General features: G+C 57.3%; 1 protein-coding gene across 1 annotated transcript in view; it reads left to right on the top strand.

The window, feature by feature from the left end:
• The first annotated feature begins 2,077 nt into the window (after positions 1-2,077).
• Positions 2,078-18,084, top strand: part of DCHS1 (dachsous cadherin-related 1) — a 46,623-nt gene continuing 30,616 nt past the window's right edge. The window contains exons 1-3 of the mRNA XM_074860810.1: positions 2,078-2,212; positions 2,727-2,796; positions 2,918-4,728. Coding sequence (XP_074716911.1) covers positions 2,078-2,212; positions 2,727-2,796; positions 2,918-4,728 — 2,016 coding nt within the window. The remainder of the gene's footprint in view (positions 2,213-2,726; positions 2,797-2,917; positions 4,729-18,084) is intronic.

Below are 18,084 nucleotides of genomic sequence, written 5' to 3'. Positions count from 1 at the left end.
TTGTGCACAGCAAGCACTCTGACATCTGTTTGTGGCATGCACAGTGGGTGCCGGCTTCCCAGCTTCTCTGCTGGGGCCGCTGTGGGCCCGCTTCCCCTTCCTCATGGCTGACACGAGCCGCGAGGTGCCACTGGCGGGCAGGCAGGGGTGCATGCAGTGGTCCCTCTCTAATGCCTTATCTTTTTTTTCTCAATGTGACTTACCTGTTAAGCGTAGGCTGGGCTCTGCTGGTGCCCTGGCCTATCAGCCCTGGGCGCGGAGATGGTTGTGTATATGGCAGCTGACTCCGTTTTAGCTGCCCTTCCTGTCAACCTCCCTACCACGGCTCTGGACCCCAAACCCCTCTCCAAACAGATTCTCATGCAGCAGTTTTCTTCCGAGGCTTCTGCTGCCATTTTTTGCTGGGGAACTCAGTGCCCGATGGTGGGAGGGACAGAGAGGGAGCAGGGCAGTCTGGCTCACATTACACAGGCTGGGCCTGGACCAGTCAAGCCAGCCCCCAGCGCTGAGCTATCTGGTAATTGGAAGCAGCTGTTCAGATTTGGTGACTCTGCATCCACTGAGGTCACTGCTGTCTTCCTCTACGACCCAAGCCTGCAAACTTCCGAGGAACAGGGGGCTGCTGGTACCGTGGATGGCTGCCTGCCCACCCTGGACTGGTGCAGCCTGGCAGCCTGGTGGTTGCCTCTCTTGCCGAAGAGATGGCTAGGCTCTGAAACTACCCACTTGTATCCGGGGAGGATGGAAACGGAGAAGTTTACACAGACTTTCATCACCAGTTCCCCGCCCCAAGGACCCTAATTTCTGTTCCCCGGTTGTGCCAGTGCCCTCAGCTGCTCTTCACACACAAGATTTGCTTTTCGAGTTTCCTCCCTACCAGCAGCCCACAAAGCCTTGCTGCACTCCCTTCGGCTTCTCAAGAGCCACATCACTAATCAAACCAGGTGTTTCGTTTTTTTCCCCCATATCTGTGCCCTGATCTGTTCCAGGCACTACCCAAGACCTTTCAGCTTCATGCTGTCCTCAGCCACCAAGGTTGCTCCAGAGAGCCTTGTCCCTCTACCTGTTTTTCTACTCCCCTTTTTATTTAGCTTTTGTCTAACCTCCTGCCAGGGCTTTAAACCCTCTGCCCCGTACCTTCCCATGACCTGAGCAGCTGGGTCACACCCAGTTTCATCACAGAAGCAAACTTGGACCCCGCTCCCCCAGCACTGCATGTTCTGGATGTGTGCAGTTACCCCTCCGGCTGGGGAAGTTTAACCAGCTCCAACAGAGCGAGATCCGTCCAGGAGCACTGAGGTAGCGCAGATCCCCAGCTAGCAGCCCACAGGGGTGAAAGTATCTTCTTTCGACTTCTGCTCCTGAGAGGTAATAAGGATTCATACTTGATAGGTGCAAGAAGAGTGTGTGGGTTTACTTGCCACAGACCTCAGGCACTGGATGCCCACTGAAGTAAACAAACACTTCTTTATATGTAGAAAACTCTTTTTAATATTTTTCTTTCTGTCACTAACCCAGGATTTCCACAGGGAAAACCGATCTAAACAGCTGACCCGAGGTGCGAAGGAGGACCCAGGGATAATCATCCTACGTCCCCCGGAAAGGGTTAACAGTCCTGTAGGGTTCTTTAGACCAAGAGCTGATATTCTTAGTCCTCAAAGGAGGCAATGTCAGCCACCTCCATCCCCCAAGACAGGGAGGTTCCTGCCGTCCTGCCTCTGACATGAGCGGCTCCTGAGTGTGGTTATGGGACCAGCAGCAAATGCTTTCAAGAGAGTCCAAGTGTGAGCTCATGCTGCCGCCATCCCTGCAGACCACTAAGCCTCGTTTACCGGGGGCTGAGAGCAGTGCTGGGGCTGGTGTTCTTCACCAGCTCCTTGACTGCAGAGTTCCTCTGGCTCTTCACGGGGAGGGTGGGCAGAGCCGGGGGGGGCTGACAGCCTGTGGGCACTGGGAGCCTGTCCAGCGTGTCCAGGAGTGGTGTTGCTGCAGGGAGCTGCTCCTCCCTGCGCGTCCCTCCCCCACTGCTGCAGTGAAATGAAGCTACGGCAGGGGGAAATGGAGTGAAGGAGCCAGAATGAGCAAGGAGCAGCGAGAAGGAGACAAAGGAGGAGAGCGAGCAGTGGAGGGTGTGGGACGGGGAAGGAGCCAGAGCAGCTGGCAGTTCAGAGGGAGTTGCTGCGTTCCTGCTGTACTGCCACCACCCTCCATGGTACCAGCTCGGGGCATCCACAGATCTCTGTGCCAGGCCAAACAATGGGCCCTGTCTGATTTTATCCTGGGCATTCCCAGCTGTGGGTACATCCCTTGCAGTACAGCCATTCTGATTTATTGTTCACTGGATGTGAGCCCGTTCCAGTTCTGCTGCTTTCTCCCAGGGACATCAGATTTATACTTCATGGGTTTTTTGTCACCTATATCCCAGTGGTCCTGAAAAGCATGCTACTGGGGTGGGGGGGCAGGGGGGGGTCTCAACATGGTCACTTGTTGAGCTCTCTCCCAGTTTGAGACCACCTTTTTTTCAGGGTGGAGAGGTGCTGGGCTGCTGCTTGTGTCATCTTGCAGATAGCCTCTCGCGGAGGCATGGGAACACTCTGCTCTAAGGCAGCTGGCTCCAGTGCTGGCAGGGGGCGGGTGGTTGGGAAGAACACTTGACCACGTAGGAATCGGGCACTGGCTGCCAGCCTCAGCACGCTGCCAGGTGTTGCCTCCTTGGCTGACTTCAGGTGCTGCCCTGGGCCTTCGCTCGGGGCACCCTGTGGTCTGACACATTTTCACCGTCGCTCTGCGTGAGGGGTAGGTGATACAGGGCAGTCGGGCAGTAGGTACGAGGCAGGCCTTCCCTCTCCGAGTTTTTTTCTGTCCTTCCTCTGCTGCTCCCTCTTAACCAGCATCCTCTGGTCTGCATTCCATGCAGGATTAAAGCACACGCTGCAGGGGAGATCGAGCCACCCTCTGCTCTGCGAGTCACTGGCAATGGAGCAGATGAAGGGGTCAGCCGTGCTTCTGCTGGAGCTGCTGATTCTTGGGGGCCTGAGAGCAGGGACGGGCTCTGCCGTCCTGGGCACTCTGGATCTACAAATAGATGAGGAGCAGCCAGCTGGCACCATCATTGGGGACATCAGTGCTGGCCTGCCCCCGGGAACCAGTGCCTACATGTATTTCATCTCGGCACAGGAGAGCAGTGGTGTTACCACTGACTTGGGGATAGATGAGAACACCGGTATCATCAAAACAGCTCGTGTCCTGGACCGAGAGACTCGGGACCACTACAGCTTCATTGCTGTTACCCCGGAGGGCATCACAGTGGAAGTGAACATCCAAGTGAATGACATTAATGACCATGCTCCAGCCTTTCCCAAACAGCACAGCACCTTCCAGATCCCAGAGCACACCCCCATTGGCAGCAGATTTCCCCTGGACCCAGCCTTTGATGCCGACAGTGGCCTACTCAATACACAAGGCTACGTGATTAAGGGCGAGAACGTGGGGCAGGCCTTCCGTCTGGAAACACGTCGAGGACCCAATGGGGTCCTGTATTTGGACCTGGTGGTCAGTAACGTCTTGGATCGGGAAAACCGCTCATCATACTCGCTGCTGCTGGAAGCCTATGACGGCGGCTCTCCTCCCCGGAGCACCCAGATGATGCTGGATGTGTCCATTCAGGACATCAATGACAATGCTCCTAGCTTCAACCAAAGCCGCTACCACACTCTCATCTCAGAGAATCTGAAACCTGGCAGCAGCATCCTGCAGGTCTTCGCCTCTGACGCAGATGAAGGTGACAATGGGGATGTGGTTTATGAGATCAACCGTCGGCAGAGCGATCCTGACCAGTACTTCACCATTGACTCCCGGACTGGAGTCATCAAGCTCAACAAAGGTCTGGACTATGAAGTACGGAAGGTGCATGAGCTGGTGGTGCAGGCAAGGGATAAGGCACTCCATCCTGAGGTCACCACAGCCTTTGTCACTATTCACGTGCGTGACTACAACGACAACCAGCCCACCATGACGATCATCTTCCTGAGTGAGGACGGCTCCCCTCAGATCTCCGAGGGAGCCCAGCCTGGCCAGTATGTGGCACGCATCTCCGTTTCCGACCCAGACTATGGCGAGTACTCCAACGTCAATGTCACACTGGAAGGAGGGGATGGCAAGTTTGCCCTCACTACCAAGGACAACATCATCTACCTGATCTGTGTGGACCAGCTCCTGGATCGGGAGGAAAGAGACTCCTACGATTTGCGGGTGACAGCCACCGACTCAGGAACGCCCCCGCTCCGGGCAGAATCAGCCTTCGTGCTGCAGGTGATGGATATCAACGACAACCCTCCACTCTTCGACCAGCAGGAGTACAAACAAAGCATCCCCGAGGTTGTGTACCCAGGCAGCTTTGTCCTGCAGGTGACTGCCCGTGACAAGGACCAGGGTCCCAACGGGGAGGTGCGGTACAGTATCGTGCATGGCCGTGACACCCACTCCAGCTGGTTTGCCATTGACCCTGCCACAGGTATCATCACCACCGCTGCCCCGCTGGATTATGAGAAGGATCCTCAGCCCCAGCTGACTGTGCTGGCCACGGACCGGGGAAGCCCTGCCCTCTCTTCTTCAGCTGTGGTGCACGTGGCCCTGCAGGATGTCAACGACAACGAGCCGGTGTTCAGAAGTAATTTCTACAATGTGTCTCTGAAGGAGAACACCCCTGTGGGGACCTGCTTCTTACAGGTAGGTACAACTGTTGGAAGCTGGCATGGCCCGGGCTGTGAGAGGCTTGGGATGGGAGACCTGCCACTGCAGGCTCTGTGGTGCAGTTGTCATGGCTCAGGTGGGGAACAGTTGCAGCAGGAACACTACAGCAGAGACCCCCACACTCAGTGCGGGTCGGAAACGGGGCAGAGCACGGTTACACCCTTTCTGCATGCGAGTACTGGGTGATATCAGTGATACTGGGGGCACGCCGCGAGGATGTCCTCTGTGCAGAGCACGGTGTTGACCTCAGCTGAGCTTGGGGCCTGCTGTGCCAGGCCTTGCTCGTGCAGGCCAGGACACTCAAAACGGTGCTCAGGAACGTGGGTAGGACCTCTAGGAAGCTGCTTGTAGCCAAGCTGCTAACTTCTCTCTCCCCCTGTGAGGGCACTCGCCTAGTTCATCAGTGCTTGTAAGGCCGGTTGTGAACATCAGCATTAATTATGCACAGCTGGTATTGTTATATTACCTTGGAAACAGCACCTGGGGGATTTGAGCAGAGAGACACGTGCTGCATCAGCGTTCGCACAGTGAGAGGTCACAGGTGAGGCCTGGAGAGGTGCTGCCCCTCTGACAGGTTCTGCGGACCCCAAGATGTGCCAGTAATGCCATTTGTATTTTGTTTATTTTGTGTTCTCTGCATTTGCTGTTCCAATCACGGCTCAGGCCCTGGGGCCCTGGTCGCTGGAGACAGGCGATGCGTCCACCTGAGCCAGGACGGGGAGACATGGGGCTCAGGGCTGACAGGGGTAACTGGTGTGGGGGAGCAGCAAGGCACTGCCGGCCGCAGCAGCGTCCAGACCGTCCGTCAGGACAAGGACCTGTGACGTTTTGGGCACCTTTCCGGAGTTGTGGGGCACTCGGGTGTCTGGCTGGGGCCGTGAGGAGCTCTGGGCCAGGCGGGGAGCAGTGCCAATGGGGCCAGGAGGAGGGGGCGAGGGGGAGCAGGAGTTCTGGGGCCCATAAGGAGGAGGAGGAGGAGGGCCTGCAACCTGGCCAGGGAAAAGGGCCCCCAGGTGGGCCTGGAGGAGGAAGTGGAGCTGCTGAGAAAAACCAGTCTGTGGGTGCGGTGCTGGGGCATCACCCAGCATGTGGTGGTGAGTGTGGGCCATGTCAGGTGTGTGAGTGCAGGGGCAGGTATGGGACAGGCGTGCTGGAGCGGGGCTTGTGCGGTGAGTGAGGGCAGGGGACGGGGGGTGGGAGTGTGGGGAAGAGCATGGGGGAAGGAGGAATTGGGTGGGAGCAAGGGCCAGGCACAGGGACATGGGGCAGGGGCAAGTTTAGGTTGGGGTGGATCTGGGGGAGTAGGGGATGGGTCAGGGTGGGATTGGAGGGAACGTCTGGGCAGAAGAAGTGGGTGGGAGATGGGGAGGAAGACCTGGGTGGGGAAAGATTTGGGTTTGGTCTGTGCAGGGCAACACTCCACACGGTCCCAGTTGTGTGGGGATGGGGACAGGGACAGGACCAGGGCTGGGGACAGAGATGGGGAAGGGGTCAGGGGTTGGGGGGGGTTCAGGGACAGGGTTGGAGTGGAGGAGCCGCGTATCCCTGGGTGAGCGCGGAGGCCCCAGGCGTGTGCGGGGATGTCTCGGCTGCGGCAGCCCCCGAAGGGAGGCCCCCCTCTCTCCCCTTCTCCGTGCCTTCCTGCTCAGTGCCGCTTGCCGTGTGGGAAGGCGTTCTGGAAATGCAATCGGAGATGGCGGCTGGGCTCCTGATTGCGGGTGTGGGGACAGGCGGGAGGGAGAACAGGGCCTGCGGAGGAGCTGGGGAGCGCGGGGCCATGGGGGTGGCACAGGGAGGCTGGTCCCGCACGGGGCTGCCTGGCCGTGGGGAGGCCAGGGCGGCGCAGGGTCCAGCCCAGCCCCACGCTGCGCAGGGGAAGGTGCTGGCCCAGCGGCCGGCAGCGACTGAGGCTCTGGCCAGATTTCGATGGTCTTGGCTCAGCCCTCGTGTTTCGTTTGGAAACGGCGCGTCTGGGCTGAGCGCAGGTAACTCCCGCGTGGCCTCGGCACAAAGCAAACAGCTCACACATCTGCTGCTGCTTCCTCTGAGCCGGGAAACGTGAGAGGATGGGAAAGGAGGCTGGCCAGGCTGCCGGCTCGGCACTGGGCCGCAGCAGGAGCGAGCCAGGTCGAGGAGCTGGGCAGAGCCGGGGCAGGAAGCCCGGGTCTCAGAGCACAGCTGCCCGGTGTGGCCACCCCTCAGCCACCGCAGCCCTGTTGCCCCGCGCAGGAGGGCTTCAGAGGCGCTGTCGGGGTCCTCGGTGGCCAGCACCGTGTCCCGGGGGTCGCCCGTGTCAGCTGTGCTGCCCCACAGCCTGTGCAGTTGCTCCCGCCTGACTCCATCTACCTGTGGCTTATAGGCATCAGGGCTCATCCTGCCTTGGGAGGTTACAGGGTCTCTGTCAAGGTCTGGATTTGGTCCAGACCCACGTAATTGTCACGAGAGCTTAGGCCATGGGCAGACCCTGCCAGTGTGATGTGCAGGACACAGGACAGCCCCCAAGGTCAACACAGAACTGAACGGGTTCGGTTCTCCATCGGACTGCCATGTCTTGAAGCAAAAAGCCCTGGGAGGGCCGGGTCTGTTTTCAGATGGCGAAGTCTGCTCTCCGTGGACAGGACAGAACGATGGGGAAGTGGGGAGTCCATGTGAGTGACCAGGAGAGACTTGAATAACAGCTGCAGGTCTCCTGCTTCCTTGCACACCCCATCATCTCTGCCAGGTCAGTCTTTGTGTTTGGTGTACGAACAGAGACAAGCAGAGCAGGTTGCTGGCCTGAGCTCCCAAGAAAGAAAAAGGATCTCATAACATCTTCTTTATTTATCACTCGTGTTTATCATGGGCCAGGTCCCACAGTAGCAGACTCTGCACAAGCACTAAGCAAAGGAAATAGCAAACTCACAGTTCAAGTCTGAGATGAGAGAGAAACACCCATGGAGAAGAGCCCAGGGAATTGGTGAACGACACCAGCAGAAAATAGAGCAAGGGATAGTCACTGACTGGTTGTCTCTGTTTCTCTCTGTGGCCATGAATTGATAATATAGAAGCTTTAGGGCTCATCAGACTACATTCAAATGCTATGGTTACAGGATGGGAAGCACTGTTCTGGTATAAATTCACCCTGCTGGCTTAAATTTGTTTTAAACGTTTGACTTTGTACCAGCAAGCTGCATGCATGGTCAGATATTGTCTTTCTGGGCCTTTCTAACTTTTCATGCTAAATCAAGTATTGTCTGTCCTTTGGCAGCCAGCATAAAGCACAGAGAGCTGTGTAAACCCCATGTTGTGAGCACAGGCTGATTTGACAGAAAAGTGAATGAGATGACATGAGATGGTAGATTATTGATACTTGTACAGATCCAATATTAATGATTTTGGAACCAGGGTTTACATATTTCCTTTGCATCCATACGCGCAATTGTTGGGGAACATTGGAAATCAAAAACTGTCCAGCAACGCACCTCACGTATAGTCTTATCTTGCAGTTTTGAGGGCAAATCTGATGAGTTTTGAAGTCTGAGTACCAGTGTGTTGTTCTGTGGGACTGTATGCTGCAGGCACAGCACCGGGACAGCCTCTTGGGCTGTGCCCCAGATAGGAAGACCTGCGTGAAGTGCTGTGGGCTAGACCAGGCCACATAGACTGTATTGCTGAGAGAGAGTCTTGACGGATAATCCTGATGCATCAGTTGTGCTACTGAAGGGGGCAGCTGTGAGAGGACACGGGGAGTAGCCGTGCATGGGGACTGGAACAGTGAGAGGACTAACGCTCGCCGGCTTTGCTGCCAAAGAGAGTGGCGGGAGGTGGGGAGGACGTAACTACATGCATTCGTTTTCTTGGGACGAGGGATTTAGCATTAACCTATTTTCAGACCTTTGCATGACATAAAACAGGCCTCCCCCTCCTCAGAAACAAGAAGGCGAGCTTCCCGAGGCGAGATGGGGCGACGCCGTGAGCTTGGGGGAGCAGCGTGAGAGGAGGGAGCGCATCGCGCCTCTGGGACAGCAGGCTGCAACGGGACAGAGTCTGGGGGTACACAAGGAGTGGGGACAGGGGGGAGATGCTGGTACATGGGGAGGTTGTGGGGGAGGTGAGTGCTGTTGTTACGGCCAGAAGAGCTGCATTTGTTCCAAATTCCTGTGAAAGTTATTTCCTTGCGCTGCCAGCAGCCTCCTCCTGGGCTTGGCACAGCAGCCAGCGCCATGATTAATTCAAGTAGCATTTCCCCTGGAGCTGCAGCAGCTTTTCCACTGCAGCCGAGAGGCCCCAGCCCCTCGCTCCTCTCCCCCCATGCTCTGCTCCTCCCCCCAGCCCCTCACACAGCTCCCTCCTTCCTCTACGATGATCCCCAGCCCCCTCACAGCTGCCCCTTTTCCCTCACCTCTGCTTCAGCCCCAGGCCCCTTACAACTCCTCTTCCTCCCACAGTCCTTGCTCACTCTCCCCTCCACATCCACCCACACCTGTACCTGCTGCCCTCCCAAGTGCCAGTCCCTGTGCGTCCCCCCCCGAGCCCCAGCCTGCCACCAGCCCCCCCAGTCTCTGCTCCCTCTGGTTCTCTCCACACCCGTGGTTGCTGCTGGCTGTTGCTGCCTGGGACCCCCGGGCAGCTCTCACTGGCCGCGCTCTCCCTCACCTGCATGGCCCCTGGGACACTCCAGCCTCTTCCTGCTCCCCATCCCTTGCTCCCCGAGGTCACCCTGCTTGGCACACTCCATCTCGAGGTGCCCTGAGCCCCACTCTCACCCGCGTGTCTCACCCCGCCACGTCCCATCTCGCTGCACAGACCTGCTCTGGGAGCACTCCCTGCTTGAGCTTTGCACGGCCGAAACCCAGCCCAGCCCCTGGGTCAGAGCCCTCAGCATCAGCGCTGCCAGGAGACCGTGGCCAGACCCCATTGCTTCCCACCCTGCACTGCTGCTGCCCCACTCGAGCCCCCGCCTCGAGCGCTCTTCCTCTGCGCAGGCCCAGGCTCCCTGCCCCGCTCAGCCCCTGAGCTCCCGCACGCTCTGCTGGGTCCCAGGGCCCTGCAGCTCCCTGAAGCAGCTCCATTTCACCTCCACGCGGCTCCACAGAGGAGACCCCCGGGTGCCCGCGTGAGCCTCGCTCATCCTGAGCTTTGCTCTGCCCCTGCGCTCGGAAAGTTTGTGCTTCACCCCCAGGCTGCTGCCCAGCCTCACCCTGCACGGTCCTACCTCCCTGCCGATGTCTGTGGTTAAACCGCTTCCCCTCCTCCTCAGAACTGAGGGCTTTACCCTGCCCAGCGCTAGAGGCCGCAGCCTGCCCCTGTTCTCCACACCTCGCTGTGCGTGACTCTGGCAGCCCTGCGCCTCTCCGTGCCCAGGCTGGGGCTGTGGGGCCGCCAGCCAGAGCCCTTGCCTGAGCCCCCCCGTAGCCGCGGGGCTGGGGGGAGCCCGGCGCAAGCAGACAGGGCCTGCGGCTGTGCGGAGGCTCCCCCCGGACGTGCTGCTCCCTGCAGCCCCGGGCTCTGACCCTCGCCTCGGCCACGTGTGCTGGACAATCGCTGGGGCCGAACCCTGACCCTGCTCACTCCCCCGAGGCCCGAGTGTGCTGGAGCCTGGGACGCGGCCCGGGAGCCAGAGACGGCTCCTGAAATAGCAGCCGTGGCCACTCCCTGGCTGCTTTTAGCTGGTCAGCAGTTGTGCCAGGGCTGGGGAGGGCAGGATGCCTGGCACACGCTCAGGCAGAGGGAGCCGTGCGTGGGATCGTTGACCACACTGGCGCCAGCCTCCCCTCCTCTCCCACCAAGAGCCGTCACTCGGAGGGGCGGGAGCCCAGAGCCAGATGTTTGCCAAAGCCACAGCGTAACATGTGCGTAGCAGAGATCCAGCCAGGGCAGGGCTCCAGATGAGCTCCCTGCCTGCTGACTGCGCGCGCTGGAGGTGGGGAGGACAGCCAGAGAGTGGAGGCCCGAGCTGCTGAGCAGCGCTTCATCCCTCTGCAGCACTGTGGACTGCCAGGGGGATGCACGGGTCGACAGTAGGGCTGCGACGGCGAGGGGGGCTGTATCTGAGGGGCTCTGGTGTTGCCCTCTGGATGGGTCTGGGATGGAGAAGCCTTCACTCCTACAGGTGTTGTGGCCGAGGACCCCCGTGTGGGGCTGTGCTGCTCCGTCCATCCCTGAATTTGGGGAACATAAGAGCTTTGTGGTACCTTGGCTCCACTCGTCCCTCCTTCTTGCTGGGGGACTGGGAGGAGGGCGTGAAATAACCAGGCCTTGATGCCCATCTTTGTCCTCCCAATTCTCTGTGCAGCAGGGAGAGGCACACTTGCCCAGCACCAGCCCTCCTTCCCTCACAGCCATCATAGCTCCCTAAGACTGGTGCTCTGGTTTCTTCCTGCCTAACCCTGAGCTATCTTGGGGCTCTTTGTCATCCACTTCTGCTCTACTTTGGCCACAGCACTCCCATGAGGTGCTCTCCTGCCCAGCTGCAGTCACTGCAGGGTACACAAGCGAAGTCTTTGCACCAGACCCGCAGGGCAGAAGGGGCAGGTAGCAGATGCTGCTGCACGGTGATGTCGGGGCTGTGGTGCGGGGCTGGTGGAGCAGGTCAGCTCTCTCAGAAGGATCGGAGCTGAATGGGGAACTGGGAGGGTCACGAGGGCCTTTGGCTGGAGATCACAGAACAGCTGAGTTTGGAAGGGACCTCTTGAGGTAATCTAGTACAACCCCTCCTGCTCAAGCAGGGCCATCCAGAGTTGGTTGCCCAGGACCATGTCTGGACAGCTTTTTGATACCCCCAAGCATGGAGTCTCCACCACCTCCCTGGGCAACCTGTGCCAGTGCTTCGTCACCCTTACAGTGAAAAAGTGCTTCCTGATGTTCAGAGGGACCCTCCTGTGTTTCAGTTTGTGCCTCTTGCTTCTGGTCCTGGCACTGGGCACCACTAGGAAGAGCCTGGCTCTGCCCTCTTGGTGTCCTCTTTCATGTATGGATGAGATCCCCCCCTGAGCCTTCTCTTCTCCAGGCTAAACAGTCCCAGCTCTCCGCCTTTCCTCATAACAGAGACACTCCAGTCCCTGCATCACTTTCGTGGCCCGTCACTGGGCTCTCTCCAGTATGTCCATCTCTCTCCTGTGCTGGGGAGCCCAGCACTGGGCCCAACTCTCCAGTGGTGGCCTCCCCAGTGCTGCGCAGAGGGAAGGATCCCCTCCTCCGACCTGCTGCAACACTCCCTGGCGCAGCCCAGGACACCATTCACCTTCGTTGCAGCCAGGGCGCATTGCCGCCTCATCTTCAGCTCGGTGTCCAGCTGCTTTCCAACCGGGTGGTCCCCAGCAGATATTCTTGCAGGGGGTTGTTCCTCCCCAGGTGCGGGGCTTTGCACTTCCCCCTGTTGAATTTTGTGACATTCCTGTCAGCCCATTTCTCCAGCGGGTTGAGGTCCCTCAGGGCAGCAGCACGACCCTCTGGGGTACCAGCCACTCCTCCCAATCCGGTGTCATCAGCAAATGTGCTGAGGGTACACTCTGCCCCATCACCCAGATCATTACTGAAGGTGTTAAACAGGACTGGACCCAGTATTGGCCCCTGGGGTACAGCTACTGGCCTCCAAGTATACTTTGTGCCGCTGATCACCACCCTCTGGGCTGAGCCTTTCAGCCAGTTTTCAGCCCACCTCACTGTCTGCTCATCCAGACCATTCATCAACAGCTGCTCCACAAGGATCTTGTGGGACAGTGTCAAATGCCTTCCTGAAGTCCAGGTAGACAATATCCACTCTTTTCCTTCATCTACTAGGCCAGTGCTTTATCAGGTTGGTCGAGCATGACTTCCCCTTGGGTGAAGCCATGCCGACTACTCCTGAGGATCTTCTTGTCCGTCATGTGCATGGAAGTGGTTTCCAGGATTAGCTGCTCCGTCACCTTCCCAGGGATCAAGGTGAGGCTGGCTGGTGTGGAGTTACCTGGGTCCTCCTGTTTACCCTTCCTGAAGATAGGAGTGATATTTGCTTTCCTGCTGTCTTCAGGTACTTCTCCCAAACACTATGATTGAGCAAAGATTATTGAGAGTGGCCTTGCAATGACATCTGCCAGCTCCCTTAGCATTTGGGGGTGCATCCCATCAGGGCCCATGAACTTATGTGTGTCCAGTTTGCTTAAGACTTCACTGATTTGATCCTCTTCAACCAAGGGTACATCTTCCTTGCTCCAGCCTTCACCCCAGTCTCTGGGACCTGGGATTCCTGAAGACCACTCTTACTAGTAAAGACTGAGGGAAAGAAAGCATTAAGCACCCCAGTCTTTTACATGTCCTGTGTCACCAGTCCCCCATCTCCTTCAGCTGTGGGCCTACATTTTCCCTGGCCTTCCTTTTGACACCTATGCACTCATAGAAGCCCTTCTTGACTTTGACATCCCTTGCCAAATTCAAATCCAGTTGGGAATTGGATGCAAACAGTAATTACAATGATCAGTTAGTGATTTCAGCAGAAAATGCCCCAGACGTATTGCCTGAGCCCCTCTGTGGTAGCAGCCTCTTGTATACCTATCGAAGGAAAGTCTTCAAGACACAGCATCACGTTCATCCCCTGGGTTCCTTAACACAGTCATGGGTCCTAGGGGCACATGCCATTTAATTTGCATCCATTATGCAAAAGGAATATTATATTTTGCCTGTCACTTTTATCCAGTTTCTTTTCCTGTATTGATATCAGCAACTTGATCTAGTTGAAGACGTCCCTGGTCATTGCAGAGGGGTTGGACCAGATGAGCTTTAAAGGTCCCCTCCAACCCAAACTATTCTATGATTCTATGATTTTTAATGCAAAAACAACAGTAGCATATCCCAGCCTCATGCTACCACTACACTGTGCAGTTCCTTTTGCATTTACTGTCCTATTCCCTTTGCCCTGCCTCTTATCCTTTAGGCCTTTCCCAGTTCTTCCCAGCACACAGATGGTGATTGTGCCAAACTGTAGCTATTTGATTTTAACATTTTGCATTTTTGGGTGTGTTTCAGTTAGCACATTTCTCCTGCTGGCATACCTTTTACATCCTAGTGTTCATATGACTGTCATGATATTCCTAAGCCTGAGTTTACAGTATCTGGCTAATCATGTCTCTAAATATTCACTGCCTGTCATGCACACAGACTTGAGAACATCCTCAGCCTTTTTATAGTGGTCACAAACAACTTCTGTGGACATGGAGAGGCTGCCCAGCGTACCAAACATCCTGCTGGGGTTGTCTGTAAGGGCTCACTGCCCACTCAGCAGCTGTCAGCATTTGAGTGCCTTTGTCCCCTCGCCCCCATCCCGCTCTGGGGCATGGCTGCAGCACTGATTTAACAACTGCCTGGACTAAACATCTTTCCTCCAAAGTCTGCAGTGAGATGCAGCTTTTCCCCTAAGGATGCTGTTGGTTTCTGGCCCTGGAATCATTCTCCAGCCCCTGATCTCCAGCTGGATCTGCAGGTTGTCTGCTTCCGTCAGCAGCACCAGGATGCTGGCTTCTGGTTCAGGCTGTCCCCTCATGTTGAAGTGGCATATCCTCCCTGGCTCCCCCCTGCCTCTCCCTCCTCCTGCTTCACTTGTTCAGTAAGCAAAGTCTAAATTCCCCTCCATCAGGTTTTTCTTTGCAGCCCTTGGTTTGTGCTGCATGCCTTTGGCTTGGTACAAGGCTCCTGCCCTCTTGGAGAGACACAGATATCTGAGGAAAACCCGACTAGTCCTGCAGCCCCCTGCCTCTAAGATTAACAGGGGTTTGAGGATTGTGTCGCTGGAGCTCTCCCAGATGTCTTGGAGTTGCCCAGCCCCATGGGCACAGGAAAGGAGTGCACGGGGTCAGAGGAAGAATTGTGAGCTAGCCTGTGTGTGACTGGGAGAAGCGGGGGGAGCATCTGTTGCTGGGACTGGCTGGATTTACTGCAGCAAGTCCAGGGCTGCTGCTGAGTGTGCAACAGTCGTGAGTCCTAAGTATTCCAGATAAAGGGCCGTATAGCACAGGGCTACACCGAGTGCTGGACACGGAGCCAAAGAGCAGCTGTAGTACAGCAGAGCAAGCTTCTGTGTAGCAGAGCGAGCTGCTTTACTGGTGTCCAAAAGCCTGTGCTGGGGAAAGGGTGCAACAGCTGGGTCACTGAGTCACAGAGTCATTCAGATTGCAGAGATCTTGGGAGGTCTCTGCCCACCCCCTGCTCAAGGCAGGGGCAGCGGTGGGGTCAGATCAGGCTGCTCACAGCCTCCTCCAGTAGCGTCTTGACGCCATCGGCACTGGCAGTTTGTCTGGGGCTGCAGCTTCCCTGCTGAAGGCTGAGCGAGTCCTGGCCCCTCAGCAGCTCCTCCAGCCCCTGACCGGCCCTGCGGCCACCCACGACCTCGCCGCAGCTTGTCCAGGGCTTTCCCGTGCTGGGGGCCCAAAACTAGATACGGTGTCTAGGTGTGGTTTAGCAAGGGCTGAGTCGAGGGGAGGATAATCCCTGCCCTTGGCCTCCCAGCCGTGCCCCTGTGCACACAGCCCAGGGTGCTGTGGGGCTCCTGTCCTGCTCACTGCCCACCCAGACCCCCAGGACGTCTCCCCTGGAGCTGCAGGGTGCTCTGCTTCCCAGAGCAGGACCTGGCATCTGTCCTTGCTGAGCTTCCTGCGGTTCCTGTCAGCCCATTCCTTGTGCCTCAGCCCCTCGGGGTGCAGTCCTGCCCTCGAGGGTGGCAGCCGCTTCCCACCCCCCCAGCTTGGTGTCATTTGTGACCTTGGCAAGGTGCACTCTGTGCCTGCCCTGGGCCATCGCTGAAGATATGAAGCAGGAGGGGTTCCCAGGCTGGTCCCTGTGGTGCTCCACGTGTCACCCTGCTCCAGGCAGAGCACAGCTCGTGAACCACCACCCTCTGAGCTCAACCCTCCAACTTGGTTTTGACACCCCCGGTTGTCCAGCCCTCCAGACCATAACATCCTGCCTTGGATATGAGGCAAAGGTGTCAAAATCCTTCGTGAGGTCAAGGCAGTTGTCATCCACAGCTGTCATGCCTTCAACCACAGATCCCATCACTGCATCTCAGAAAGCACAGGACAGTCAATCCGTGCTGGCTGTTCCCCTCCCAGGCTCCTCCGTGTGGCCAAAAACATTCTCCAAGCGGACTCGCTCCATGATTCTTCCAGGGTCCAAAGTGTGGCTGACAAGGGTGTAGATCCTCAGATCATCCTTTTGGCCTTTTCTGAAGGTGGGGTGCAGTGTTTGCTTTTCTCCAGTTGTCAGGGATCTCCCCTGATCTCCACCACATTTGAAAGAGCAGCCCTGCAAGTCCATTTCTGTCAGCATCCATTGATGCAGCCCGCTGGGTCCCATGGATTCGTATGGATCCAGTTCACTGAAGAAATCCTGGCTCAATCTTCATTCCTGTCTGGTAGCTCTGAACCCTTCCGAAAAGTATGAAGGCCAGGGAGACCTTGTTGGTGAAGACTGAGGTGAAGGAGGCATTGAGTCTCTGTCTTTTCTGTGTCTGCTGTCACTAGATCACCCACCACACTGAGAAATGGGCCCTTGTTCAGCCTTTTACTACAAATGCAGTGGTAGAGGCTTTTCTTAGCACCCTCAATATTCCTTGCAAGTCTCAACCCCTCTCAAACTTTGACTTTCCTGGCACCATCCCTACATGCCTGGGCAGTGTTTATAAATTCCTCCTTTGTAGCTTGCCTCCGCATCCACCTCCCATATGCTGCCTTACTGCATTGCAGCTTAGCCCTAAGGTCCCTGCTTAGCCAAGGCCGTCTGCTGATATGTCTCCTCATTTTCCCGAGTACTGGGATGGACTGTTCTTGGGCCTGGAGTGTGCTGTCCTGAAGGCTTGCCAGCCTTCCCGAGCTCCCTTGGCCCTTGGAGCTGCCTCCCATGGGATCCCTCCCACCTACCAGTTCCCTGTATAAGCGGAAGCCTTCCCTGAAGTCCAGTGTCTGTACTCTGCTACTCTCCCTCCTCACTCCCGTTAGGATCCTGAACACGATGACAGCCAAGGCTACTGCCAGTTACCACATCCTCCGTCAGTCCTCCCTCGCCAGCGAACAGCAGCGTGGCACCCCTGCTTGGCCAGGGAGACTGAAATCCTTTGTAAGACCCAGGGTCTGTGATCCAGAGGGTTCCCTCAGGTACCACTGCCTCCTTGGCAGCTCCAGCTCAGGGATTTCCTGGCCCAGCACTGATGTCCTTGTGTTTAAAGCCCCGAGTGGATTTTTCTCTGTGAACGCAGGTAGTTGCTTTCTGAATCTGTACAGTTCGGAATCACTGTGCCCTGAAGTGAGGAATTCCACGTTTGCATTTGTGTTGAACCCCGCACTGCTGGAGAGCAACCAGCTGTGTCCAGCCCTGAGCCAGGCGCTGCCAGCACACCCTGGCAGGCCGTGCTGCGCTGCCCTGCGAGGGGAAGGCAGGCATGGAGGGAGATGACCCGCCCCAAGCCCGGGCGCCGCTTCCCAGCCCATGGTCCGGTGCTGGCTTTGCACAGCCCCAGCAGGACTGGGGGGCACCGCTGAGTGTCGGGGGGATATCCAGAGTGGGGGACACTGGAGGAAGCTGGCAATAGAGGGAGGTGATGGGGGTGTCACTGGGGGTGCCAGGAGAAGGGCGCCAGTCCCGGTGCCCTGGGAGCGTCTGGATGGGCCCTGGGATGTGATGGAGCTGTGTGGAGCACAAGAGGCGGGCAGGGATGGGCTGTGCTGTGGGACAAGGGGGAGCCCGTTGCAGGCCGGACCTGGCCGTGGCTAGCACAGTGTGTGTTGGCTGGGGACACCAGTGCTGCCCTGGGCTGAGCGGGCTCTGTGTGAAGGCTGGGCTGTGCCGGGAGCACGCTGTAGGCAGGATGAGAGGACAAGCATGGAGGGAGAGTAGTGCTGCATGTGCTGCGCACAGCTGTGGCAGGCTCCAGAGAAATACCGTGCTTGCAGCCAAGCACATCTTAACCAGGCCGAAACACAGGCGGGAGCACTGGCCCTGTGCTGCTCAGAAACCCTGACCTCATTCTAGACTTGAGCAGGATGCTCTGCAGGACCCTGAGCCTCAGTCTCTCTCTCCTCAAGACGAAGGAGCAGATTGCTGTCAGAAACATCTCCCATATCCAATAGCAGGATGAGTTAATGCAGCCATTATCTCCTGATGGCGAAGGATTTCCCTTTGGAGAATGGGGTCCTACAGGGTAGAACAGGAAAGGTACAGGCCAGAAAACACTCTGACCACGCAGCTGGTTTATCCAGGAAGGGACGGGTGCCTGGTCCACCAAGCAGTGCCAATACAGAGAGGGTTTCTGAGAACAACCACCCTTAGTCTGACAGCGGCAGGATCGGACTCAGCGATAGCAGCAGTGACTAGAAGTAGCTCTTCAAC

This window comes from Strix uralensis, chromosome 2, assembly GCF_047716275.1.
Source record: "Strix uralensis isolate ZFMK-TIS-50842 chromosome 2, bStrUra1, whole genome shotgun sequence".
Taxonomy (NCBI): domain Eukaryota; kingdom Metazoa; phylum Chordata; class Aves; order Strigiformes; family Strigidae; genus Strix; species Strix uralensis.
The sequence above is the reverse complement of the archived record's forward strand: the minus strand, read 5'-3'. Positions and strand labels throughout refer to the sequence as shown.